This window comes from Podarcis cretensis (genome assembly GCF_951804945.1).
Source record: "Podarcis cretensis genome assembly, chromosome: 11".
Classification (NCBI taxonomy): domain Eukaryota; kingdom Metazoa; phylum Chordata; class Lepidosauria; order Squamata; family Lacertidae; genus Podarcis; species Podarcis cretensis.
Genome location: NC_137180.1, coordinates 53,756,207 through 53,777,534, shown reverse-complemented (window position 1 = coordinate 53,777,534; position 21,328 = coordinate 53,756,207). Strand labels below are relative to the sequence as shown.

General features: G+C 44.3%; 1 protein-coding gene across 3 annotated transcripts in view; it reads left to right on the top strand.

The window, feature by feature from the left end:
* Nucleotides 1-21,328, top strand: part of DCC (DCC netrin 1 receptor) — a gene marked incomplete at its 5' end in the record, with an annotated part of 954,207 nt that overhangs the window by 864,491 nt on the left and 68,388 nt on the right. For all 3 annotated transcript variants that reach the window (XM_079994683.1, XM_079994682.1, XM_079994684.1), the window contains one exon: nucleotides 10,328-10,360. In XM_079994683.1, the coding sequence (XP_079850809.1) occupies nucleotides 10,328-10,360 (33 nt within the window). The remainder of the gene's footprint in view (nucleotides 1-10,327; nucleotides 10,361-21,328) is intronic.

The window sequence follows — 21,328 nt, the reverse complement described above, 5'->3', positions numbered from 1 at the left end:
CAACAAAAGAGTGGCAAAAGCTGTACTGGGATGCAATCTCAAAAATGATAGAATGATCTCGATACGAATCCAAGGCAGACCTTTTAACATCACAGTAATCCAAGTTTATGCACCAACTACTGGTGCTGAAGAAACTGAAATGGACCAATTCTATGAAGACTTACAACACCTTATAGAAGTGACACCAAAGAAGGATGTTCTTCTCATTATAGGGGATTGGAATGCTAAAGTAGGGAGTCAAGAGATAAAAGGAACAACTGGCAAGTTTGGCCTTGGAGATCAAAACGAAGCAGGGCAAAGGCTAATAGAGTTCTGTCAAGAGAACAAGCTGGTCATCACAAACACGCTTTTCCAACAACACAAGAGACGACTCTACACATGGACATCACCAGATGGGCAGCATCGAAATCAGATTGATTATATTCTCTGCAGCCAAAGATGGAGAAGCTCTATACAGTCAGCAAAAACAAGACCTGGAGCTGACTGTGGCTCAGATCATCAGCTTCTTATAGCAAAATTCAAGCTTAAACTGAAGAAAGTAGGAAAAACCACTGGGCCGGTAAGATACAATCTAAGTCAAATCCCTTATGAATACACAGTGGAAGTGAGGAACAGGTTTAAGGATTTAGATTTGGTGGACAGAGTGCCTGAAGAACTATGGATGGAGGCTCGTAACATTATACAGGAGGCAGCAACGAAAACCATCCCAATGAAAAGGAAATGCAAGAAAGCAAAGTGGCTGTCCAATGAGGCCTTACAAATAGCGGGGGAGAGAAGGCAAGCAAAATGCAAGGGAGATCGTGAAACATACAGGAAATTGAATGCAGATTTCCAAAGAATAGCAAGGAGAGACAAGAAGACCTTCTTAAACAAGCAATGCAAAGAAATAGAGGAAAGCAATAGAATGGGAAGAACCAGAGATCTGTTCAAGAAAATTGGAGATATGAAAGGAACATTTCGTACAAAGATTTCCATAATAAAGGACAAAAGTGGAAAGGACCTAACAGAAGCAGAAGACATCAAGAAGAGGTGGCAAGAATACACAGAGGAATTATACCAGAAAGAAACGGATGTCTCATATACCCCAGGTAGTGTGGTTGCTGACCTTGAGCCAGACATCCTGGAGAGTGAAGTCAAATGGGCCTTAGAAAGCACTGCAAATAACAAGGCCAGTGGAAGTGATGGTATTCCAGCTGAACTATTTAAAATTTTAAAAGATGATGCTGTTAAGGTGCTACACTCAATATGCCAGCAAGTTTGGAAAACTCAGCAGTGGCCAGAAGATTGGAGAAGATCAGTCTACATCCCAATCCCAAAGAAGGGCAGTGCCAAAGAATGCTCCAACTATCGCACAATTGCACTAATTTCTCACGCTAGCAAGGTTATGCTTAAAATTCTACAAGGAAGGCTCAAGCAGTATGTGGACCGAGAACTCCCAGAAGTGCAAGCTGGATTCAGAAGAGGCAGAGGAACCAGAGACCAAATTGCAAACATGCGCTGGATTATGGAGAAAGCTAGAGAGTTCCAGAAAGACATTTACTTCTGCTTCATTGACTATGCAAAAGCCTTTGACTGTGTCAACCATGGCAAACTATGGCAAGTTCTTAAAGAAATGGGAGTGCCTGATCACCTCATCTGTCTCCTGAGAAATCTCTATGTGGGACAAGAAGCTACAGTTAGAACTGGATATGGAACAACTGACTGGTTCAAAATTGGGAAAGGAGTACGACAAGGCTGCATTTTGTCTCCCTGCTTATTTAACTTATATGCAGAATTCATCATGTGAAAGGCTGGGCTGGATGAATCCCTAGCCGGAATTAAGATTGCCGGAAGAAATATCAACAACCTCAGATATGCAGATGACACAACCTTGATGGCAGAAAGTGAGGAGGAATTAAAGAACCTTTTATTGAGGGTGAAAGAGGAGAGTGCAAAATATGGTCTGAAGCTCAACATCAAAAAAACGAAGATCATGGCTACTGGTCCCATCACCTCCTGGCAAATAGAAGGGGAAGAAATGGAGGCAGTGAGAGATTTTACTTTCTTGGGCTCCATGATCACTGCAGATGGTGACAGCAGCCACGAAATTAAAAGACGCCTGCTTCTTGGGAGAAGGGCAATGACAGGCCTAGACAGCATCTTGAGAAGTAGAGACATCACCTTGCCAACAAAGGTCTGTATAGTTAAAGCTATGGTTTTCCCAGTAGTGATGTATGGAAGTGAGAGCTGGACCATAAAGAAGGCTGATCGCCGAAGAATTGATGCTTTTGAATTATGGTGCTGGAGGAGACTCTTGAGAGTCCCATGGACTGCAAGAAGATCAAACCTCTCCATTCTGAAGGAAATCAGCCCTGAGTGCTCACTGGAAGGACAGATTGTGAAGCTGAGGCTCCAGTACTTTGGCCACCTCATGAGAAGAGAAGACTCCCTGGAGAAGACCCTGATGTTGGGAAAGATGGAGGGCACAAGGAGAAGGGGGCGACAGAGGACGAGATGGTTGGATAGTGTTTTCGAGGTTACCAGCATGAGTCTGACCAAGCTGCGGGGGGCAGTGGAGGACAGGAGTGCCTGGCGTTCTCTGGTCCATGGGGTCACGAAGAGTCGGACACGACTAAACGACTAAACAACAACAACAACAAAATATTTAAGTATAGAAGCACCTACCCTTTGGAACTCCCTGCCATTTGACATTAGGCAAACACCTCCACTGTACTCTTTTTCGGCAGCTATTAAAAACGTTTCTGTTTAGACAATCCTACCCAGATATGTAGAATGTTGAAGTTCATTTTTCGTTTAGTGCTGATTTTTTAATATAAAAAAATGTTCTAAGTAGCTGTTTTTAACTGTTTTTATGGATAGTTTTATGGTTTTGTTCTCTTTGTAAATGGCTTTGAGGGTTGTTGTTTTTTACAATCAAGTGGCATATAAGTTTTATGAAGTAAATGCCCTCTTCATAGATGCTTACAAAAATGATGCAATGTGGCACCAGAAGTTCCCTTTGCAGTTAATGATCCGTACTTAATCATTCTGAAGACAACATTTCACTCTCAATGTCCCATTAGGCTTACAGCAGACAGATTAATAACACTAAATAGTAAATATTCAGCAGCAATGTTCTTCTTTAGTATCCAAAGTTATGCCACTATGTTCTAGAAGGTTCTTTACTACAGAATTGCAGGTTGAAAAGAGCCAAGTGAATTAATGTCATGCAGAGAAGGGATTCCCACCACCACCACCCCCTCGGTCTCTGAAATAATTCATTAAGAGTCTGCCTTTCCCCTTCACCTGTGGCTGAAATAGGTAAGTCAGGAAGAGCAGGGCTAATGAGAGCTATTCTGCTGTGCCACAACTGTAGCATAATTTTCTTCTAATGTGTCACTCCTCATTTTCAAAAGAATCTTAATTGCAAACTGTATTATAAGTGGGAACTGTGAGGCAGTGGCTTATTAAGAGTCCTTTATTGTGCCAAGCCATGAACTGAGAGAAAGTTTGCTGCCCCGGAATCATAGGAAAATAGAATTATAGAGCTGAAAGGGATTGCGGACCACCTGAAAAAGTCTCCTGCTTCTGTTTTCTGCAGATGCAATAGAGGCGGCGAAGAAAGTCTTCTTCGCTGTCGCTATCGCCACTTGGCAGGCTCGACGTTGAGCTCTAACCTGTGTCCGGTCAGATTCGGAATGAGTTATCCGCCACCGGCGCTCTAGCCGTCTCAACTATTGTTTCATTGCCCTCAGATCCGTGGAAAACCACGAGGCTGCCCGGGCTCCATGCAATCGGAGAGGGCGCTTCGGAGCCAAACAGTCAATAGCCCTGGTTAACTCCACATTCCAGCGGGCCACCAGGGAATCGGCTGAAAGGCCATCAACATGGGATAAAGCATCCCCTACCACTCTCTGGAAACCATTTGGATCCATTAAGTGGTGGGGGCGGACCATCCCAATCGGTCCTACCTCCCTGCAGAGGGGATGGGTCGCAGAGAAGTCCAGTTGCACCAGGAAGTGGTCTGACCATGGCACTTCTTTCGTTTCGCTTTTACTTAGTGTCAGATCACCAACATCCATAGAGGTAAACACCAGGTCCAAGGCATGTCAGCAGCTATGGGTTGGGCCAGACTTATTCAGGGACAGCCCCATGGAGGCCATGCTTTCCACGAAGTCCCGAGCAGCCCCTTGTAAGGTCATGTCAGCATAGATGTTAAAATCCCCTAGGACAACCAAGCTAGGTTTCTCCAGGAGAACATCCGCCACAACCTGAAGCAGCTCGGGTAGGGAATCCTTGGTGCAGCAGGGAGGTCGGTACACCAAGAGGAATCCTGTACTGCCCCTATTGCCCAACTTCCTGAACATGCACTCGGAAAACTGGGTCTTCCCAATAGGACGCCTGGTGCAAACTAATGACTTACTAAAAATCACTGCAACCCCCCCCTCCCCGCCCACATGACCTGGGTTGCTGTGTGTAAGAGAAACCTGGTGGACAAGCAGCAGCAAGGACAGGCCCATCTGCTTCATCCAACCAAGTCTCTGTTACACATGTCAAGTCCTCCATCCATGATCAAGTCATGGATGGCAGTGGTCTTATGAATCATTGACCTGGCATTGCACAGCAGCACCTTCAGGTCATGTGGGTATCCCTTGCTGATTCTAGTATCCATCCGGTCAGGACCAGACCCGGAGGCAGGGATAGTCCTCAGACAACGACTAAACCTGCCTTCTCCGTAATGACACGGTCTGGTCTTAGCATAACTCCTCCTCCTACCCGTGATCACTGAGATCGGTTGTCCCAGTGCATCCCCCCCTGTGGAACATGCCCCAGCCATTTTGTTGGCTGGGACCTACTCCCCGGCGGCCCTGACCCCTCCCCTTAAGAACAAAATAACACCTTAAAAAACAACAACAACAAACCAATAAAACAATACAAAGAAAAAACAGTAAAAATGACAAAAACATAAAATCAAACAAATTGCCAGGCCCAATAAACATCCATCCCCCCCCCCCACATACAAAAAATTCAAAAGAAAATTTTAAAAACATTTTAAAAGCACTCTGCACCCCTCCAGCAGTAACAGCAACTGTCCCAGTGAGGCCTGTCAGGCCCTGCCCTGGGCCAGGTGGTAAGTGGCAGGAAGGAGCAGGGCCCTCAGACACTCACACAGGAGAGTCCTCCTGGGCAGCAGAGCGCAGCAGTCCCTGTGAGGCTTCAGGCCCTGCCCTGGGCCAGATGGTGAGTGGCAGGAAGGAGCAGGGCCCTCAGACACTCACACAGGAGAGTCCTCCTAGTATAGTGGTCAAACTGCTCCCACCCCAGTATTATCAAGGGGACCTGCTAGCAAGAGCTCTACCCAGTTTTCCCACAGTTCCCCCTGTAGTCTGTATTTTTTTCCTTTCATTCCTTTTCACCTCACTATGTAAAATCCACCACTCCTAACCAGGTGTGTGTCACCTGCCAAATGAAAAGGACATACTTCATGCATCCGATGACATGGACTACATTCCATAAAAGTACCGTATTCTTCCACGTATAAGACTAGGGTTTTTTCCTACCAAAAAATTAGGTTTAAAATTGGGGCTCATCTTATACATGGGTTGTGCTGAGGGGTGTTTTCTTAATTTGGAGTCTCCCAAAATAAGGGGCATCTTATACATGGGTGTGTCTTATACACAGAAAAATACAGTATATGCCATCATCTTTCTTCCAGGGTTGTATCTGACTAAGCCATACTCAGAGTAGACCTATTGAAATCAATGGCCTTGGGTAAGTCATGACCGACTTGAGTCCATTTATTTCAGTGGGTCTGCTCTAAGGGTTGCTAAAGTGGGATCTAACGCTTCCTATTTAAGATGCCCGAAGACTCTTTGTTGTTTTCACGGCAGCCGACTAACAGACTAACCCTCTGGAAATTGCCTAGGAGATGCGTTGCTATCACAGTACATAGAGAGAGCATCCGTAACCTTAATTTGAAGGATGTATAAATTATGTGAACTGATATGTGTCAGTCGGGGAGGGAGGGAGGAAGAGAGAGGTTGCTCTTTGCTTGTTAATTCTGATCGGCATTACCCTCCTATTAACACAGACAAGAAAGGTCCTTATTTGGGGCTTTCTGCAGGACATGATCGACAACGGTGTTAAATTTGCAATCATCCTTTTCTCTTTTTTGAAAAACTGCTCTATAATTGCTGATATTGTCATCATGGAGTGTTTCTCTCCCTCTCTCTCTTTTTTGAAGAGACAACATCAAGCAGAATTTTTAGCGTTACAGTGCCCTCTAATGCTTCACTGGGGTGACAAGTGTGGGAATGGGAAACCAACTTACATCCCTGAGTTACAGAGAACTTGCCAGGAACCAATGTCATAGACCAAAGCAACCCTGAAATTTTTCATGGCACTATTTATGACAAGGGTTACATCCTCTTAGCAGTACAGCAGTGGAAGGGACATGAAAAGCAAAAAAAAGCTTAGTTACAAATGCCATAAATGCTTGAGATAAAGGTTTTGGCCAGGGCATGTTGACAAACTGTGTTTGTTTTTGATGCCCTAATTATAAATCATAGGTATAGACCTGTGAAGAAACCCGTTATAAAATTATGCTCTAGGATTTCTGTCCTTTGGTTCAATGTGGAAGCGAAAGGGTCAGTAGATTCCTACACACTTCCTTATAAAGTTCAGCCTTCTCCACACTAGTGCCCTGCAGATGTTTTGAACAGATGGTTGTTGATCAGTTATGAGAGTTGTAGTCCAGAACATCTGAAGGGCATCAGGTTGGGGAATACTGTCCTAGATATGCAGCAAGAACTGGATTTTGGGGAGAATAGCTGAATATGGGTTAGCAGGACTGTAGGGACGCGGGTGGCACTGTGGTCTAAACCACTGATCCTCTTGGGCTTGCCAATCAACAGGTTGGCAGTTCAAATCCCTGCGACAGAGTAACCTAGCAGCTCGAAAGCATGTCAGTACAAGTAGATAAATAGGTGCCGCTGTGGCAGGAAGGTAAATGGCGTTTCTGTGCACTCTGGTTTCCATCATGGTGTTCCGTTGCGCCAGAAGCAGTTTAGTCCTGCTGACCACATGACTTAGAAAGCAGTCCCCTCGACCTGAAAACGAGATGAGCGCTGCAACCCCATACTCGCCTTTGACTGGACTTAACCATCCAGGGGTCCTTTACCTTTACCTAGCAGGACTGTAAGATTTTCAACGACCAAAACCAAGAGAGATATTTAGTAGAATTCTTCTCACAATAACATTTTGTTGGGTGATTGTTCATTAGCTCAATGAAGAGAAGAAGAAGAAGAGTTTGGATTTGATATCCCGCTTTATCACTACCCGAAGGAGTCTCAAAGCGGCTAACATTCTCCTTCCCCTTCCTCCCCCACAACAAACACTCTGTGAGGTGAGTGGGGCTGAGAGACTTCAGAGAAGTGTGACTAGCCCAAGGTCACCCAGCAGCTGCATGTGGAGGAGCAGAGACGCGAACCCGGTTCCCCAGATTACGAGTCTACCGCTCTTAACCACTACACCACACTGGCTCTCAAGAACATAAATCCATAAAACCTGCAAGAACATAAATCCATAAGACCTGCAAGAACTTGCGCAGAGTCCTGCAGGATTGACCAAATATTGATCTAGTCCACTATCGTGTTTACTATAGTGGCCAGTCAGATAACTTCAGGAAACGAACAGCTGGGATATGCAGCCAAGAGTCCCCTGTGCTGTTGCATAGCTCAGTAGAAGGGGAAGTGTGTAGCTCAGTGGTAGATCATCTGCTTTGTATGCAGAAGGTCCCTGGTTCAATCCCCAGCATCTCCAGGTCAGGCTGGGAGAGAGACCTATCCAATGTGCTGCAGATCTGCTGCCTGTCAGAGTAGACACTACAGCGGTACCTTGAGTTACATACGCTTCAGGTTACATACGCTTCAGGTTACACACTCCGCTAACCCACAAATAGTGCTTCAGGTTAAGAACTTTGCTTCAGGATAAGAACAGAAATCGGGCTCCAGCGGCGCGGCAGCAGGAGGAGGCTCCATTAGCTAAAGTGGTGCTTCAGGTTAAGAACAGTTTCAGGTTAAGAACGGACCTCCGGAACGAATTAAGTACTTAACCTGAGGTACCACTGTACTGAGCTAGATGAACCCAGTGGTCTGACATGGTACATGACACCTTCGTATGGCGAGGTGTCAATTAGTTGTCATACGTAAGAGATATTAGTAGACTTACCATTGCCAATTTATTTAATCCAATTAAATTTTAAAAGATACAGCTTCCTTTGTATTCAAGGATATGTTGCCTCTGGTTTTGTAAACCATAATTTTCCATGAACTGCCCAAATTCCACCATGGCTATAATAGAAAGATGCTTTTCATTTTTTATATATCCTCTTCTCTGTCTCCAACAAGCCGAGAGCTGGATTACCAAAATAGCATATTCCAAAGCAAATCAGCAGCACTCATTATGCCTCAGATGTTCTCCTAATGGAGAATTGGTTATATATTTATGTTTGGCAGATTTAACACAATAAATGTATTTTGTGAGAGTGCCACCCCTATCAGAAAACTGCAAAGACTTGAGATTTGATTCCTTATACCCTCTGGCTTGTTTTGTCACACCTTTGACAACATAAAGATTGGATTGAGTAGTGAATGGACAGATAGAACAGTATCCATCCTTTATTACTTGCCTTCATTTATGAAGACCAAAAGTATTTTGTCACCTTTTGAACACAACCTGTTTCAATTGCTTCATACTTTAAGCAAGATTCAGTCATGTAGGTAGCTGACCTACCCCAAAAGGCATACGACTCAGTTGGGTGGTCAGCTAGAGGATGATACTATGTGTGGGCTCTGCGTGTGGGCAGGAGCATGACTGGATAATGGGTATAAAAAGGAGAAATTGGGTGGTGAATGAGATGCCACTGAACTACTCGGGCTTATGTTCTGGTGCCCCTTTGATGCATAATTGCTAGATATGCAAAGCATCTACACAATGATATTTCTTGGGCAGACATTTCATAACACAGGAGTAACTAACATGGTGCCCTCCAGGGTTGTTGAATTCTTCTTCTTCTTCTTCTTCTTCTTCTTCTTCTTCTTCTTCTTCGATCCCTAATAGCCAAGTAAGATTGTCTTCCATAAACACAGTTTTAACAATGAGTCCGTAAGTGACTGTGGAGGCCAATTCTGGATCCACACATCCTTCCACAGTGGGGACATTGGTTTCTGGGCAGGAGTTGATCACGGTGTGGATTTGCCAAGCATACCTTCCTCTTAGTACATTTCTCCCTTGCGTCCTGAGTTCGAGTGTCTTCAAAGCCCATGGCACCTTTGGTAAAGGCTGTTCTCCAATTGGAGTGCTCACAGGCAAGTGTTTCCCAATTGTTGGTGTTTATACTACATTTTTAAAAATTTGCCTTGAGACAGTCTTTTGTTGACCACCAGCATTACACTTTCCATTTTTAAGTTCAGAATAGGGTAGTTGCTTTGGAAGACGATAATCAGGCACCTGCACAACATGACCTGTTCAAAGAAGTTGATGTTGAAGAATCATTGCTTCAACTACAACTTCCATCAGCCCCAGGCCCACAATAGCCAAGGATGATGGGTTCTGTAGTCCAAAACATCTAGAGATCACCACATTGGTTACTCCTAACATAGTATTTCTCCCAAACATTCTGAAACAATAGAAGAGCAGTACAGAATTCTGTAAGATTTCAACTTGAGCTGCGTTCTCTGCACTATTTAAATAAATAGCTGAAGGCCACTGCAGCCTGAGAGTCTTGGCAATGTCTATAAATCCTGAAGACTTAACTGGAGCACTTGTAATCCCATCTTTCCTTTGTATGTGATTATTATATTTTAAAAGCATGTAAAATCGCTTTTGAAATGAAACGACGAGCTAGCTTTCAGTGTGCAGGAGGGTTTGTGCCTAATTATTGAAAGAAACCATTTCTTCTTCTTTTTCTTGAATCTCACTTCTTAATTAAGCTTTCCTAATGATACCCCAGATCAGGGGAGCTGTGGGTGGAGACAACCTGAGACTTCTTATTCTCCTTCAACAATCAACATCTGACTTCATTAGTTATGAGATACAAATGAACTGACTGACACTTGTACTTTCCGTCTCTCAAGATGATTCTGAAATTAAAGAATAACGTCAAAATCTTCCCTGTCATATTCTGATACAATCGACTGGAGAGTAAAAAAAAAAAAGGGGGGGGAGAACAGAGAGTCTGCAACTTGATAAGAAAGTTAGCTAACAAAATGGCTGATTTGATGCATCGAAGTGCCTACTGATAAAAAATGACTGACAGTGTTGTTTTGTTGTTGTTTTTGCCTTGCAGTGGAACATCCTGACAAAATGGCTAATGATCAAGGTAAGATGGCCTTATTGTGTCCTGTCTTCTCTTGAAATCAGTGCCAAGCTGTAGGTGTGACGCCAGCCCCCCTTCCTTTGTGTTCTGCTCTTCACCTGGCCAGCACACCTGATGAGGCAGACACTGGCATGATAATTAATCTTGTTAATGAAGTTCTGCTCGGCTGAGGCTGCTGTTTTGATGGGGAAGATGTAAATTTTCTTGAGAGGAAATTGTTTTGTCTCTTTTCTGAAGGACCAATTAAAATGTCAGGCTCCTTTGTATGAAATAAATTTTTTCCTCTCTCTGCTGCACTTCTGAATAATTCACATTAAGTATAATTAAGGTTGGCATAATTTCCAAGCTGCTCTTACACCCTTTTGTGGGTTATAGATTAAAGTTCTGGAGCCTCATGGTAAGAACCACTATATCTATCTATCTATCTATCTATCTATCCATAAATCAGTTTCTCCCTCATGTTGGAAGATGGTGGTTTAGTCAACTTTTCAAGGCATAATTGTTGGTAGCGTTTTATCCTCTTCTTACTATTTTTAAACTCATTGTGATGTTTGTTCTTCATTTCAAGCCAAATGCTTGTAGTCATTTGTTTACTATGAAGGGGGAAATAGTTGATTATCACTTTAGGTAATTACATTTTTTGTGTGGGGAGGAATGGCTGAGTCTCTCCAGGCATTTGGAAAGGAAAATAGCTGTCTTTGCTTAGCTGTTGGCTTCTATTGATTCACCCATTGGATATGTATGGGTAAAACATCCCATAACACTAGTTTCATGTCCTGAGGGTTCTGTTTTTCCCCACTTGAATAGGTTCTCCTTTCATCAAGCTTGGTACAGTGGAACCTCTACTTACGGATGTAATCAGTTCCAGAGGTCCGTCCATAAGTCGATCCGGGTCGCTGGTAGAAGCGCCGTTGTGCGCAGTTGCATTTGACAGCGGTGTGCTTCTGTGCAGGTGCAGACTGCGGCAGCCGCTTCTGCGCATGCGCAAATGGCAGAAGCCGCTTCTGCGTGTGCGTGAATCACAGCAAACCCAGTATTTACTTCTGGGTTTGCAGCAGTCACAACTTGGATCGGGCCCAAGTAGAGGCGGTTGTAAGTAGAGGTTCTACTGTACTTAATGTACTTTGGTTGCACTGGTCACTCTGGGACATAGTGAAAATTAGGCCTTATATATGATGAGGAAATGATTCTACACATATTTTTTTTTATTATTATTATTTTACTTTGAGAGATATCACCTCTCTGGATTTACCTGTTTTCCTCTTGGCATACCTGATGTCCAGTGTCAACATTTGGATTAGGCCTAGGTGCATAAGATTCATGTAGCTCTATATGTTGTGATCAACAGCTCACACACAGTCTTTGAATCAGATGCGTGCATCTGTCATTTGCACATTCTGTGTAGGCCCTATGTAAATATTATAGCCATGTGTGGATGCTCAGTAGGCCCAACAGTGGCAGAGGAGCCTCTGACTGGGTATGCACAATCTCACCGTGATGTTTGTCTGAATGTGTCCTTGGTGTGCATGTGCATTATATATACTACATATGACAGGGACAGGGTGGCGCTGTGATCTAAATCACTGATCCTCTCGGGCTTGCCGATCAAAAGGTTGGCGGTTCGAATCCTCGCGATGGGGTGAGCGCCCGTTGCTCTGTTCCAGCTTCTGCCAACCTAGCAGTTGGAAAGCATGCCAGTGCAAGTAGATAAATAGGTACCGCTATGGCAGGAAGGTAAACTGTGTTTCTGTGCGCTCTGGTTTCCATCACGGTGTTCCCTCATGCCAGAAGCGGTTTAGTCATGCTGGCCACATGACCCGGAAAACTGTCTGTGGACAAACGCCAGCTCCCCGACCTGAAAGCAAGATGAGCGCCGCAACCCCATAGTCGCCTTTGACTGGACTTAAGTGTCCAGGGGTTCTTTACCTACTTACCTTTACCTACTTACATAAGATGCTCTAGTTTCCATGGAAATACAGTGGTGCCCCTCAAGATGAATGCCTCGCAAGACGGAAAACCCGCTAGACGAAAGGGTTTTCCGTTTTGGAGGCGCTTCGCAAAACGAATTTCCCTATGGGCTTGCTTCGCAAGGCGAAAATATCTTGCGAGTTCCTGCGGGGTTTTTCCCCTCCCCCCCCTTTTCCTAAGCCCTAAGCCGCTTATCAGCTGATCCGCTAAAAGCCGCTAAACCGCTAATAGCGCTAATCCGCTAAGCTGTCAATGGGCTTGCTTCGCAAGACGAAAAAACCGCTATACGAAGAGCCTCACGGAACGGATTAATTTCGTCTTGCGAGGCACCACTGTATGTGCAGTCTCTGACCCTGCTTCCAGAACATGGTCCTACATGGATTGATCTTAAATATAAATGTTGGGGGGTGGGTGATAACCAGGAAACAGAACACGTTTTGCTCCATAAGACTCCACCCCAGAAACAAAATATTATAGCAACTTGAACATAGGTCCTTCCCACCCACTCCTCTTTCAACAGCCCCAAGAAAGCTCTCTCTTCACATTCTCTCCTTAAGTAACACTTTTTAGGCTCTTGAGGATGAATAAAAATGAATATGGAAAATGCAGCACAAACTCTTCTCCTAGTGCATCCTTTCCAACCTTTAGATTCCTTTAGATCGTTGGACTACAGCCTCCACCTCCCCGGACAGCATAGCCAATGGTCAACAATAATGGGATTTGTAGCCCAAGAATATCTGGGGAATCCAAGTCTGGGGAATACTGTACACTATCAGCTGTCAGACTTACCCCATCCCACATCAGATTTGCCCAGAAAATAAGTCAAGAAGACAGAATCCTTAAATAGCTCTGGTTCATTTCCAAACCACCCTGACTTTGAAACTCATCCATCTTCCTTGCAGGGTATGTAGGTTTGCATCAGGACATTGCTGCCTGCTACACTACCAGTGCACCAGAGTGGGGCAGGAAGGGATAGATCACCACCCCAATTCCCACAGAAAACATCTGTTGCTACTGCCCAGTAGGATAAGGGTTGTTTAAATGGAATGGAGATAGGTGGCCCAGACATTTGAGGTCTAGGTGGGTGAGTAGGTTGGGAATTTTCCTCTACCTTAGATTTCAATCCAAGCTAGAGGTTAATTCTGGAGTCTCATGGTGCTCACCTCTTCTTTGAAAGTAAACATTATAAGCCCCAGATTTTATGTAGGCCCAAACTAAGGATGGATGAATTTATAAATTTCTCTCTGTTTCTCATTTTTTTAAATCTATACTTCAGGCTTTCACACTTCTGTCACAATTTGCATTTTTAAAAGAAAAATCCTCATGGAAAATATGAGCATTTTAGTGTGAATTTCTTCTAATCACCTTTCTGGATGCAGTTTTGACTGATGCATACTTTTGCAACCATTTCCCCTAATATAGTGCATTTTGCACGCTGTTTTCTCATATATGCATTTTTGTACAGACTGATTGGGGAACCACAGTGCAAAATTCAAGGAAAAGCAAATTTCTAAGAACAACTGTGTTTCAGTTAATCTATTGGTCTGAGAAGTGCAGATTAGGAAGTTTCTCATTAAATCGCAAGCAAAATCCAATTTATTGCCCAGCCCTAACCTGAAAAGCTTTGCTGCAGCCCCTAACAATGATGTCCTTTACACTCATATTTCCTAGGTGTTAATGCACGCTAAGTAATATAAACATTTCTACTAAAATAATAGCCCGTAGCTGTCACTTCACACTGCCACTGAATAAAACGAGTAACTCAAGAGAACGTCTGGATGGCATTTCTCCATGAGGCCAAAGCCTTGGAATTAATTTGTTTTTGCTGGAAAGTCATGCAGCGTAACAAACTGTTCTCTCCAACTTTAGCATTCCGTTATAAATGGGCAAAGTAAACAATTGAATGTGTTTGATCTTAATAGACATTCTGGAACATAAAGTAGATGCCATTTTCCTTACATACCTTGTAGCGATTCCGAGTAAACACAAATAGAATCAAAGGCAGGGCTCTTTATCATTCGGGTGACAGCACTGCTAATTTCCCTGCCTATGTGGTATCAGAATAATAAATTGAGATTTGGAAAAGTGAAATGTGAAAATAACAATGGGAATGTGCTTGAAAAATGGAGGTTTTCTGGGCAATTATTGCTGCTTTGTGAGGCATTGTTTCATGTTGTAGTACAGCTTAGAGTTAAAAGACCATGGATATTTTAAGGTGTTCTTTTTAAGTGTCATAATACAGCGCTCCCGTAAGAAGTATCAGGAATAATAAATATTTATTCCCTTTCTTGAATTCGTTGTGATATCATTTGATAAAAGCAAATGCTTAAGACAAGAGCTACCTAGATATGCAAAGCTGACAGGTATTTTTGGTATCACATTTTATTTTGTAAGACACATGTTTTTAAATTACGGTTTTGTTTTGTTTTGTTTAAAAATGGCTGCCTTGTAAGCATATCGGCTTGCCCCCACGATTAAGGGGGCTGGAGCCACACAACATGCATGCATGCCATGGGGCATGCTGATGTCACTCATGCACATGATGGGGCCAGCTGACAGGTCATGCACACACTGTGTGGCACACATGAGTGATGTAAGCACGCTGCACGGCATGCATTACTGAGGTGAACACATCATGCAGCATGTGTGCATGGCTGCCACAGAATTTTGAGGATCCCCTCCTTGAGAAGTTGGGGTGCCCAGAGCCCCACTCCCACACCCAGTTGTTACCTTGTTCTTAACACCTGGTTCTCTTGGTAATTTTGACGTTTATTTTATGTAATCTTCATAGAGGTGTGGAGGATTAAGTGGTTTATAAATCCTGTTCCTGAAAAGGGACCTGAAGGATAAGGGAAAGGTGAAAAAGGACTTTGCCGTTGCACTGATGAATGTAGCCTGATCTACTCGTGCAGCAGAATGGTGGGGTGGAGAGATAAGGACAGCCTTTCTCAACCTGTGGGTCCCCAGATGTTGTTGAACTACAACTCCCATCACCCCTAGCTAGCAAGGCCAGAGCTCAGGGATGATGGGAGTTGTAGTCCAACAACATCTGGGGACCCACAGGTTGAGAACTGCTGGACAAGGAGGTGGTTGAATGAGCTGCATCACTTCTGATTTTCAGTAGAGAAGCTAATTTTGAATGCTTCCACACAGAAACCCAGCACATGAGGCAAAAGGCTGAGACCCCTGTTGGGTTCCCTTTCTACTTGTGGTGAGTTCTGTTGTGTAGGCTTTGTTGAGTTTTTTGTTTTTGTGTTGTTGTTTTTTGCATGGAAGAGCAGCCAAAACTATACCCCACCTTCAATCTGAACTGGTAGTGCAGCCCCATCCTACCACCTCAGGACTGTATCCTGCAACCTCACTCTTCTATATGTATAGACAAGGCCTCAAACAAAACAGAGCAGAGGCTCAGATGTAGGAACAAGGAGGAAGGTGGCTAAAATGGGATTCATAACACACAGAACTGAGCAAGCGGACTTGCATAGAAAATATTGGGGCATTGTGTTAATTACAGTGACTGTACAAAGAAGAGTGGGGTTGCTATCTATATCATCCTCTTTTTCACAGCAGCCAATCAGGTGCCCCTTGGAAGACAGCTAAAAGGGCATGGAAGCCACAGCCCTTCACCTCCAATGTTCCCCAACAGCTAGTACTCAGAGATGTGCTGCACCCCAGCTAGAAGGTTCTTTATAGCTGTTAAGGATGTGCCCCGGCTTCCATTGAATGCTGAATTCGACACCAAATGCAGACTCCTTTGGAGTGATTTAGGCTTTGCACCAAGTGAAGCAAAACTTTCCCCAAAGTAGTGCCTTAGACATTCAGAGGATGCAGAGAGAGTCAGACAGTCTCAAGGTCCATTAAAAACCCCAGAGAAGTTCTCTGTTGAACGAAAAGCTCAAGGAAGGAAGGAAGGAAGGAAGGAAGGAAGGAAGGAAGGAAGGAAAGGAAGGAAGGAAAGGATGTGGGGACAGTGGCGTAGCGTGGGGGGTGCAGGGGGGGCGGCCGCACCAGGCGCAGCATCTGGGGGTTAGGGTTAGGGGGCGCAAATCCACGGGTTAGGGGGCGCAAATTACTTGCCTTGCCCCGGGTGCTGACAACCCACGCTACGCCACTGTGTGGGGAGCTTGTAGTGTTGTGCCTAACTGCTCTAGCTCTCAAACAAGGCATATCTTGCCAGAACTCTCAGTTTTCACATTTCCAATCACCATGCTTTGGGAAGGGAAGTAGAAGGAACTTGCCCATTGCTAGCAACTCACAGGAGCTTCGGACAGCTTTTCCTCCGCTAATTTGTCTAATCTAAGGCTCTTCCTCCCCATACATCTCCTTACAAAGAATGTAGTACCAGAGGCAAAGGCTGCTTCCTGCGCATTCATCCTGTTTGTATGCTGTTTGTAGGGCATTCATTTCAATTTGTGTGCAGGGAGGTTATATGATGCTGCAGTGATCAGTTGTTATCCTGCACTTTCCAGTTCCTTTTCTTATTGCATTCCCTGTTGCAAACAAGTCTGGTTTTCGGAAGAAGCAGGCTTGTTTGCGAGAGCTTCAAATCCACTTTAACTGCACAACCTGAATTTGCTGGCATGTGACTGAAAATTGCAGCAGCCCAGAAGCGCCCTGAGTGTCATTTCAGAACCATTGTTTCCTGCCTCATACAAATGAACAGAATAAATGGCTCTTTTCATTTTCTGGAGGGGAGCAAAAGGGCTCTATAGTTGGGAAAGGCCTTCCGACATTTCGAGGGTGGCTGATTAGCAAAGCCTGCTTTTCCCTTCACCTGACTATACCCTCACTTACAACTGAGATTTTCCTTGCCTATAGCTTCCATGCATCTTGACCATGACTCTTCCATTTCTCATTCAGAGTTTACTTGCATTTCCTCCCCCACATTAAGGTAGGAGTGGAATTGTTGTGGGAAAAGATTTGAGCTATGCGCACACCGTGTGCTTTCTGCCTGCTACTTTCTTTCTCTGCCAAACCAAGCAAAGACCAAAGGGAGGGGGGAGACCCTCCATTGAATATTCTTGTTACAGCCTTGGTTGTGCCTTGTTGTTTATAAATCATTAAAGTAAGTCTCTCTCTCTCTCTCTCTCCACACACAAACACACACTAAATCCCATCATCATGATGCCAAGACCATTGCTTCTGTTGTTGTTGGGGGCTTGTTCTACTTATCGGGCATAGGCTGTAGAATTCTATAAAAAGATTACATTAAAAATGCTCACTGGATTGAAAAGCTCAAGCAATAACAGGAGCCAGAGCAGTTCCTTCAGGCAGCAAGGCAGGCTATGCACTGGTAACTGCTATTAACTGACGGCCATGCTTCAGAGTCCAACCGGCTCTCATTTTCCCAGCCTCCACCTGCAGAAAAGGATGGATGGAGTAAGGAGCATCACCAAAAAAATAGAAATAGAAAAGGTAGGATGTAGCAAAAAGGAGAGGGAAAGAGGGTGCCACTTTTCTGCGTCAGGGATGGAGAGCATGTGGCCTCCAGATATTGTTGGGCTGGATCTACACTGATCTGTAAAAATTCTATTGAAGGCTATAAAAAAGTTATATAGCTCTCAATGTAATTTCCCACTGCCAACGTATTGCTGCTCTGCTGTCATATTTTTATAATGCATTTTAATGCTATAACTGAGCAGTGTAGAAGATTCCATTAGCCCCAGCCAGCATAGCAAGTAGTCAGGGATGCTTTTACAGTCCTGGTGTTCAGTTGCTCTGAGTAGGATCACAGTAACAAGGTTAGCCAAGCAACAAACTATGCTTAGAACTGAGCTTTCTGGTTTAGTGTCCTTGCAAAGAAGGTGGCACGTGATTCCTTTTAGCAGCAGGGTGGTTTGATCAGTGAAAACTTCCGAATCAAGCTTCAAGATTATTGCTATAGCTCAGGCGTGGTGCTTGTTTGCTGACTCCTGGTTCGCCAGAATTGGGGTGATTTTTGGAAAGACGAAGTACTGCCTTAGTTGCCCAAGGTCTTGATTGTATTACTAGATGAATCTTTTCCACAGCAAATCCCATTTCCTAATGAGAAGTGGTTAAATTTACCTGCTGACAAGTGTGACCAGATCAATTGTTTGGTTGGTTTTCCCCCAGCATGCCCCACTGGTCCCCCAGTTTCCCCATTCAGTGTCTGGGGAATAGAAGTGGGCTGCAATAGGCTGCCGTGTTCCAACCCCAGAGGCTCACCTGTGAATTTGGGAACATCTTTTTCCTTTGAATGTGTTTGAATCAGGATAGAAAAGAACCAAGTCCCTTTAGGACTTGGCCCAATCTGAGAAAGCTCATACTACTTTATTTCATGTGGAGAAATAAATAAACATGCTAGATTCAAATTAGATTGTGTATGTGGCAGTAACCTCACTTTGGTCAACAAGTCATTAGTTCCCAGTATGTAATAATAAAACAAATCTCTTCTCCTCCCACCCACACTCCCTTCCATTTGTTCATTCTGCTTGCACTGTGGGAACCAAAGAAATTAAATGGGAAGTGGCAGAGGTTAGCGATGGGTTTGGCAGAAAATGTGTTTGTATGCTGCAATATGCCTTCCTCTTCAAGGAGTTGGAGGCTGTAACCAGGCCTCATATGCTCACAGCAGTGCCGTTTGTTGTCCAGAAATCATGTGTTGCCTCATTTTGACTGGTTCTCTGGGGAAAGCTCTGGGAGCCAAGGAAACATAAGGTAACCTAATAAGGTAAATGATCACACCTTCCTTTTTTCTGCTGCAGGCATTCAGCTAAACTTTATGGGTAGCTTCCATCAGCTTCCCTTTTTTATAAGCATGCATTAAACTAATACATGCATGCACAGAAATGTTGATGCAGAGGACTCTTTGTAAAGCGTCGTGAAAAGCAACAGTCGGGTTCTCAAAATGATATCTAGGACTGATTTCAAAATGCAGCAGTCAGATGATGGGCTACTGTTCAGTTTAGAACTCACATGACCCCTGGGTTTTTCTTTATTTTAAAAAGATCTTACAAAAACTGCCAGCACTTTAGCGCGCATTTTTCTTTATATACACATTAATGCCAGCAATTTCCCCATATGTACTCTATATGTTATTTTCCCTAATATTTTTGCAAACATTTTTTGGTGGTGAAGTGCACTGCCAAATTTGCAAGTGCAAATTTCAGAGGATAGCTTTGCTTCAGTCCACATATTGCTTTTGACAAGTGTGAAGTAAGGTAGGTTTAAAATGAAAACTGAAGTAAATTTCTCCCCAAATCCTACTCTGGGATCTAATCTAGGGCAGCAGATATGGTGTGTTGTAGCAGACCACCTATCCTCAACTAATTTGTAAAAAAAACCTAGATATTACAAACGCCATAAACCTCCAGTGTACTCGTCTTCCAAAAGAAAACAGGTACCCCTGGAACTCATTGCTACTCTGGGAAGCAAGGAAGCACAGAACAGCAGGGAGCAGTGCAGGTAACTTGTGTAGAAATTTAATTTTAGGAGATTATTAATTAGGTGCTGGAAGTTTGGAAGCTCTTACAAAACTTCTGTATCCCCTTTTAGCTGGTCCATGGAGCTTTTGGTCCCTTGGTGGACTTTTGGTGCAATCAGAACAAGTGACGTTATAGTTTAGCAAGAGCTTTATTTGAATGGCATATGCAAATAACTTCACACAAGAAGAAGAGCCATTCCTTACAGTCCCAAGATAGTTAAGATTGGAGGTTGCAGCAGTGACCTGCAGTAGGAAATGCAAAGCAGCAAATTTCTGTCCCATCCTAGGTTTGTTGCAATCAGTGCTGTTTCTGCTCCCCTGTAGTTTGGCTTCTGCTAAAACCTACATTGTTCATCTTGCTATCTGCTATTGCTGCAGTTTACGTAATTAATTACATGATTAATTTCAATTGCATTTCAGTGGAAAAGTTTTTTTTTTAAAAAAATGCAGACTTAAAAAGATAACAGATGCTACCCACATTTGCTTGTGTGATTTCCATCCCTGACCATGAACAAACATACGAACTGTATGAATTTCCACCCCCATTTTCATTTCAAATGGAATTCTCTGACATCCCTCCTTGTCCTGTTCCCGGGGACAGTCCCCGGATTTCCAGATCCGTCCCCGGACAAATTCCGTCCCTGAAAGTCCCCAGATTTGCAAATCTGTCCCCGGGAAACGTGGCAGCGGCAGCCTCAGCAGCCTGGAGCCAGCCTGTTAGCGCAGTTGGCTCTGGCTGGCTTCAGGAACTGCTCGCTGCCATGGCATCTGCCACTTTTCCTGCGCCACGGCAGTGAGCAGCTCCTGAAGTCAGCCAGAGCCAACTGCACTACCAGGCTGGCCCCTCCTGGGCAACGGCTGCCCGCCCGTGACTCCCGAGCCTCCCCTGATCTGTCAAAACAAAGGGGGAAGGAGATCAGGGAAGGCTCGGGAGTCATGGACGGGCGGTGGGCCATTGCCCAGTTCTTTAAAAAAACTCTTTGAATTTATGTTTCACAGGGTGTGAAAGAAGGGCTTTGACCTTTATACAGTATGCATGTGTGCTTGGGCCCAGGGTCTTTTGCCTCACCATCCACACTACTGACTCCCTGTTGCTACTCAGCTTCAAAAAAAAGTTTCCCCGGTGTCAGGGAACTGCCATCGGAGCCCAAGGCGGTGGCAGGGCTCCCAGATGCAGGGGAGGGAACTAGCAGGGAGAGAGGGAGAACTTCCGCTGAGGAAGGAGAGGAGGAGGAGGGGGCGTCGGAGGGAAGGCTCAGGGACGCTTCCAGCGAGGGCAGCAGAGAGAGCTCAGGACCTCCCATTGGGACGCCCACTCTGCGCAGAAAGTTGTCGCGCAGGGAATCTAGGCGGAGACTCACTGTCAAGGAGCTTTTATGTTGAAAGAAGTTTAGGAAACGCCCACTGACGGATTCTGCCAGTGATTAAGACAGCAACGAAGTAAGGGCTGTCCGGTTAGGGAAAGTTTTAAGCCAAACACTCTGCTTGGAGCAGGTTTGCGCTTACGCACAAGCAACCCTTTATCCCTTTACACCCGGATTCATTGAAAAAAATCTGGT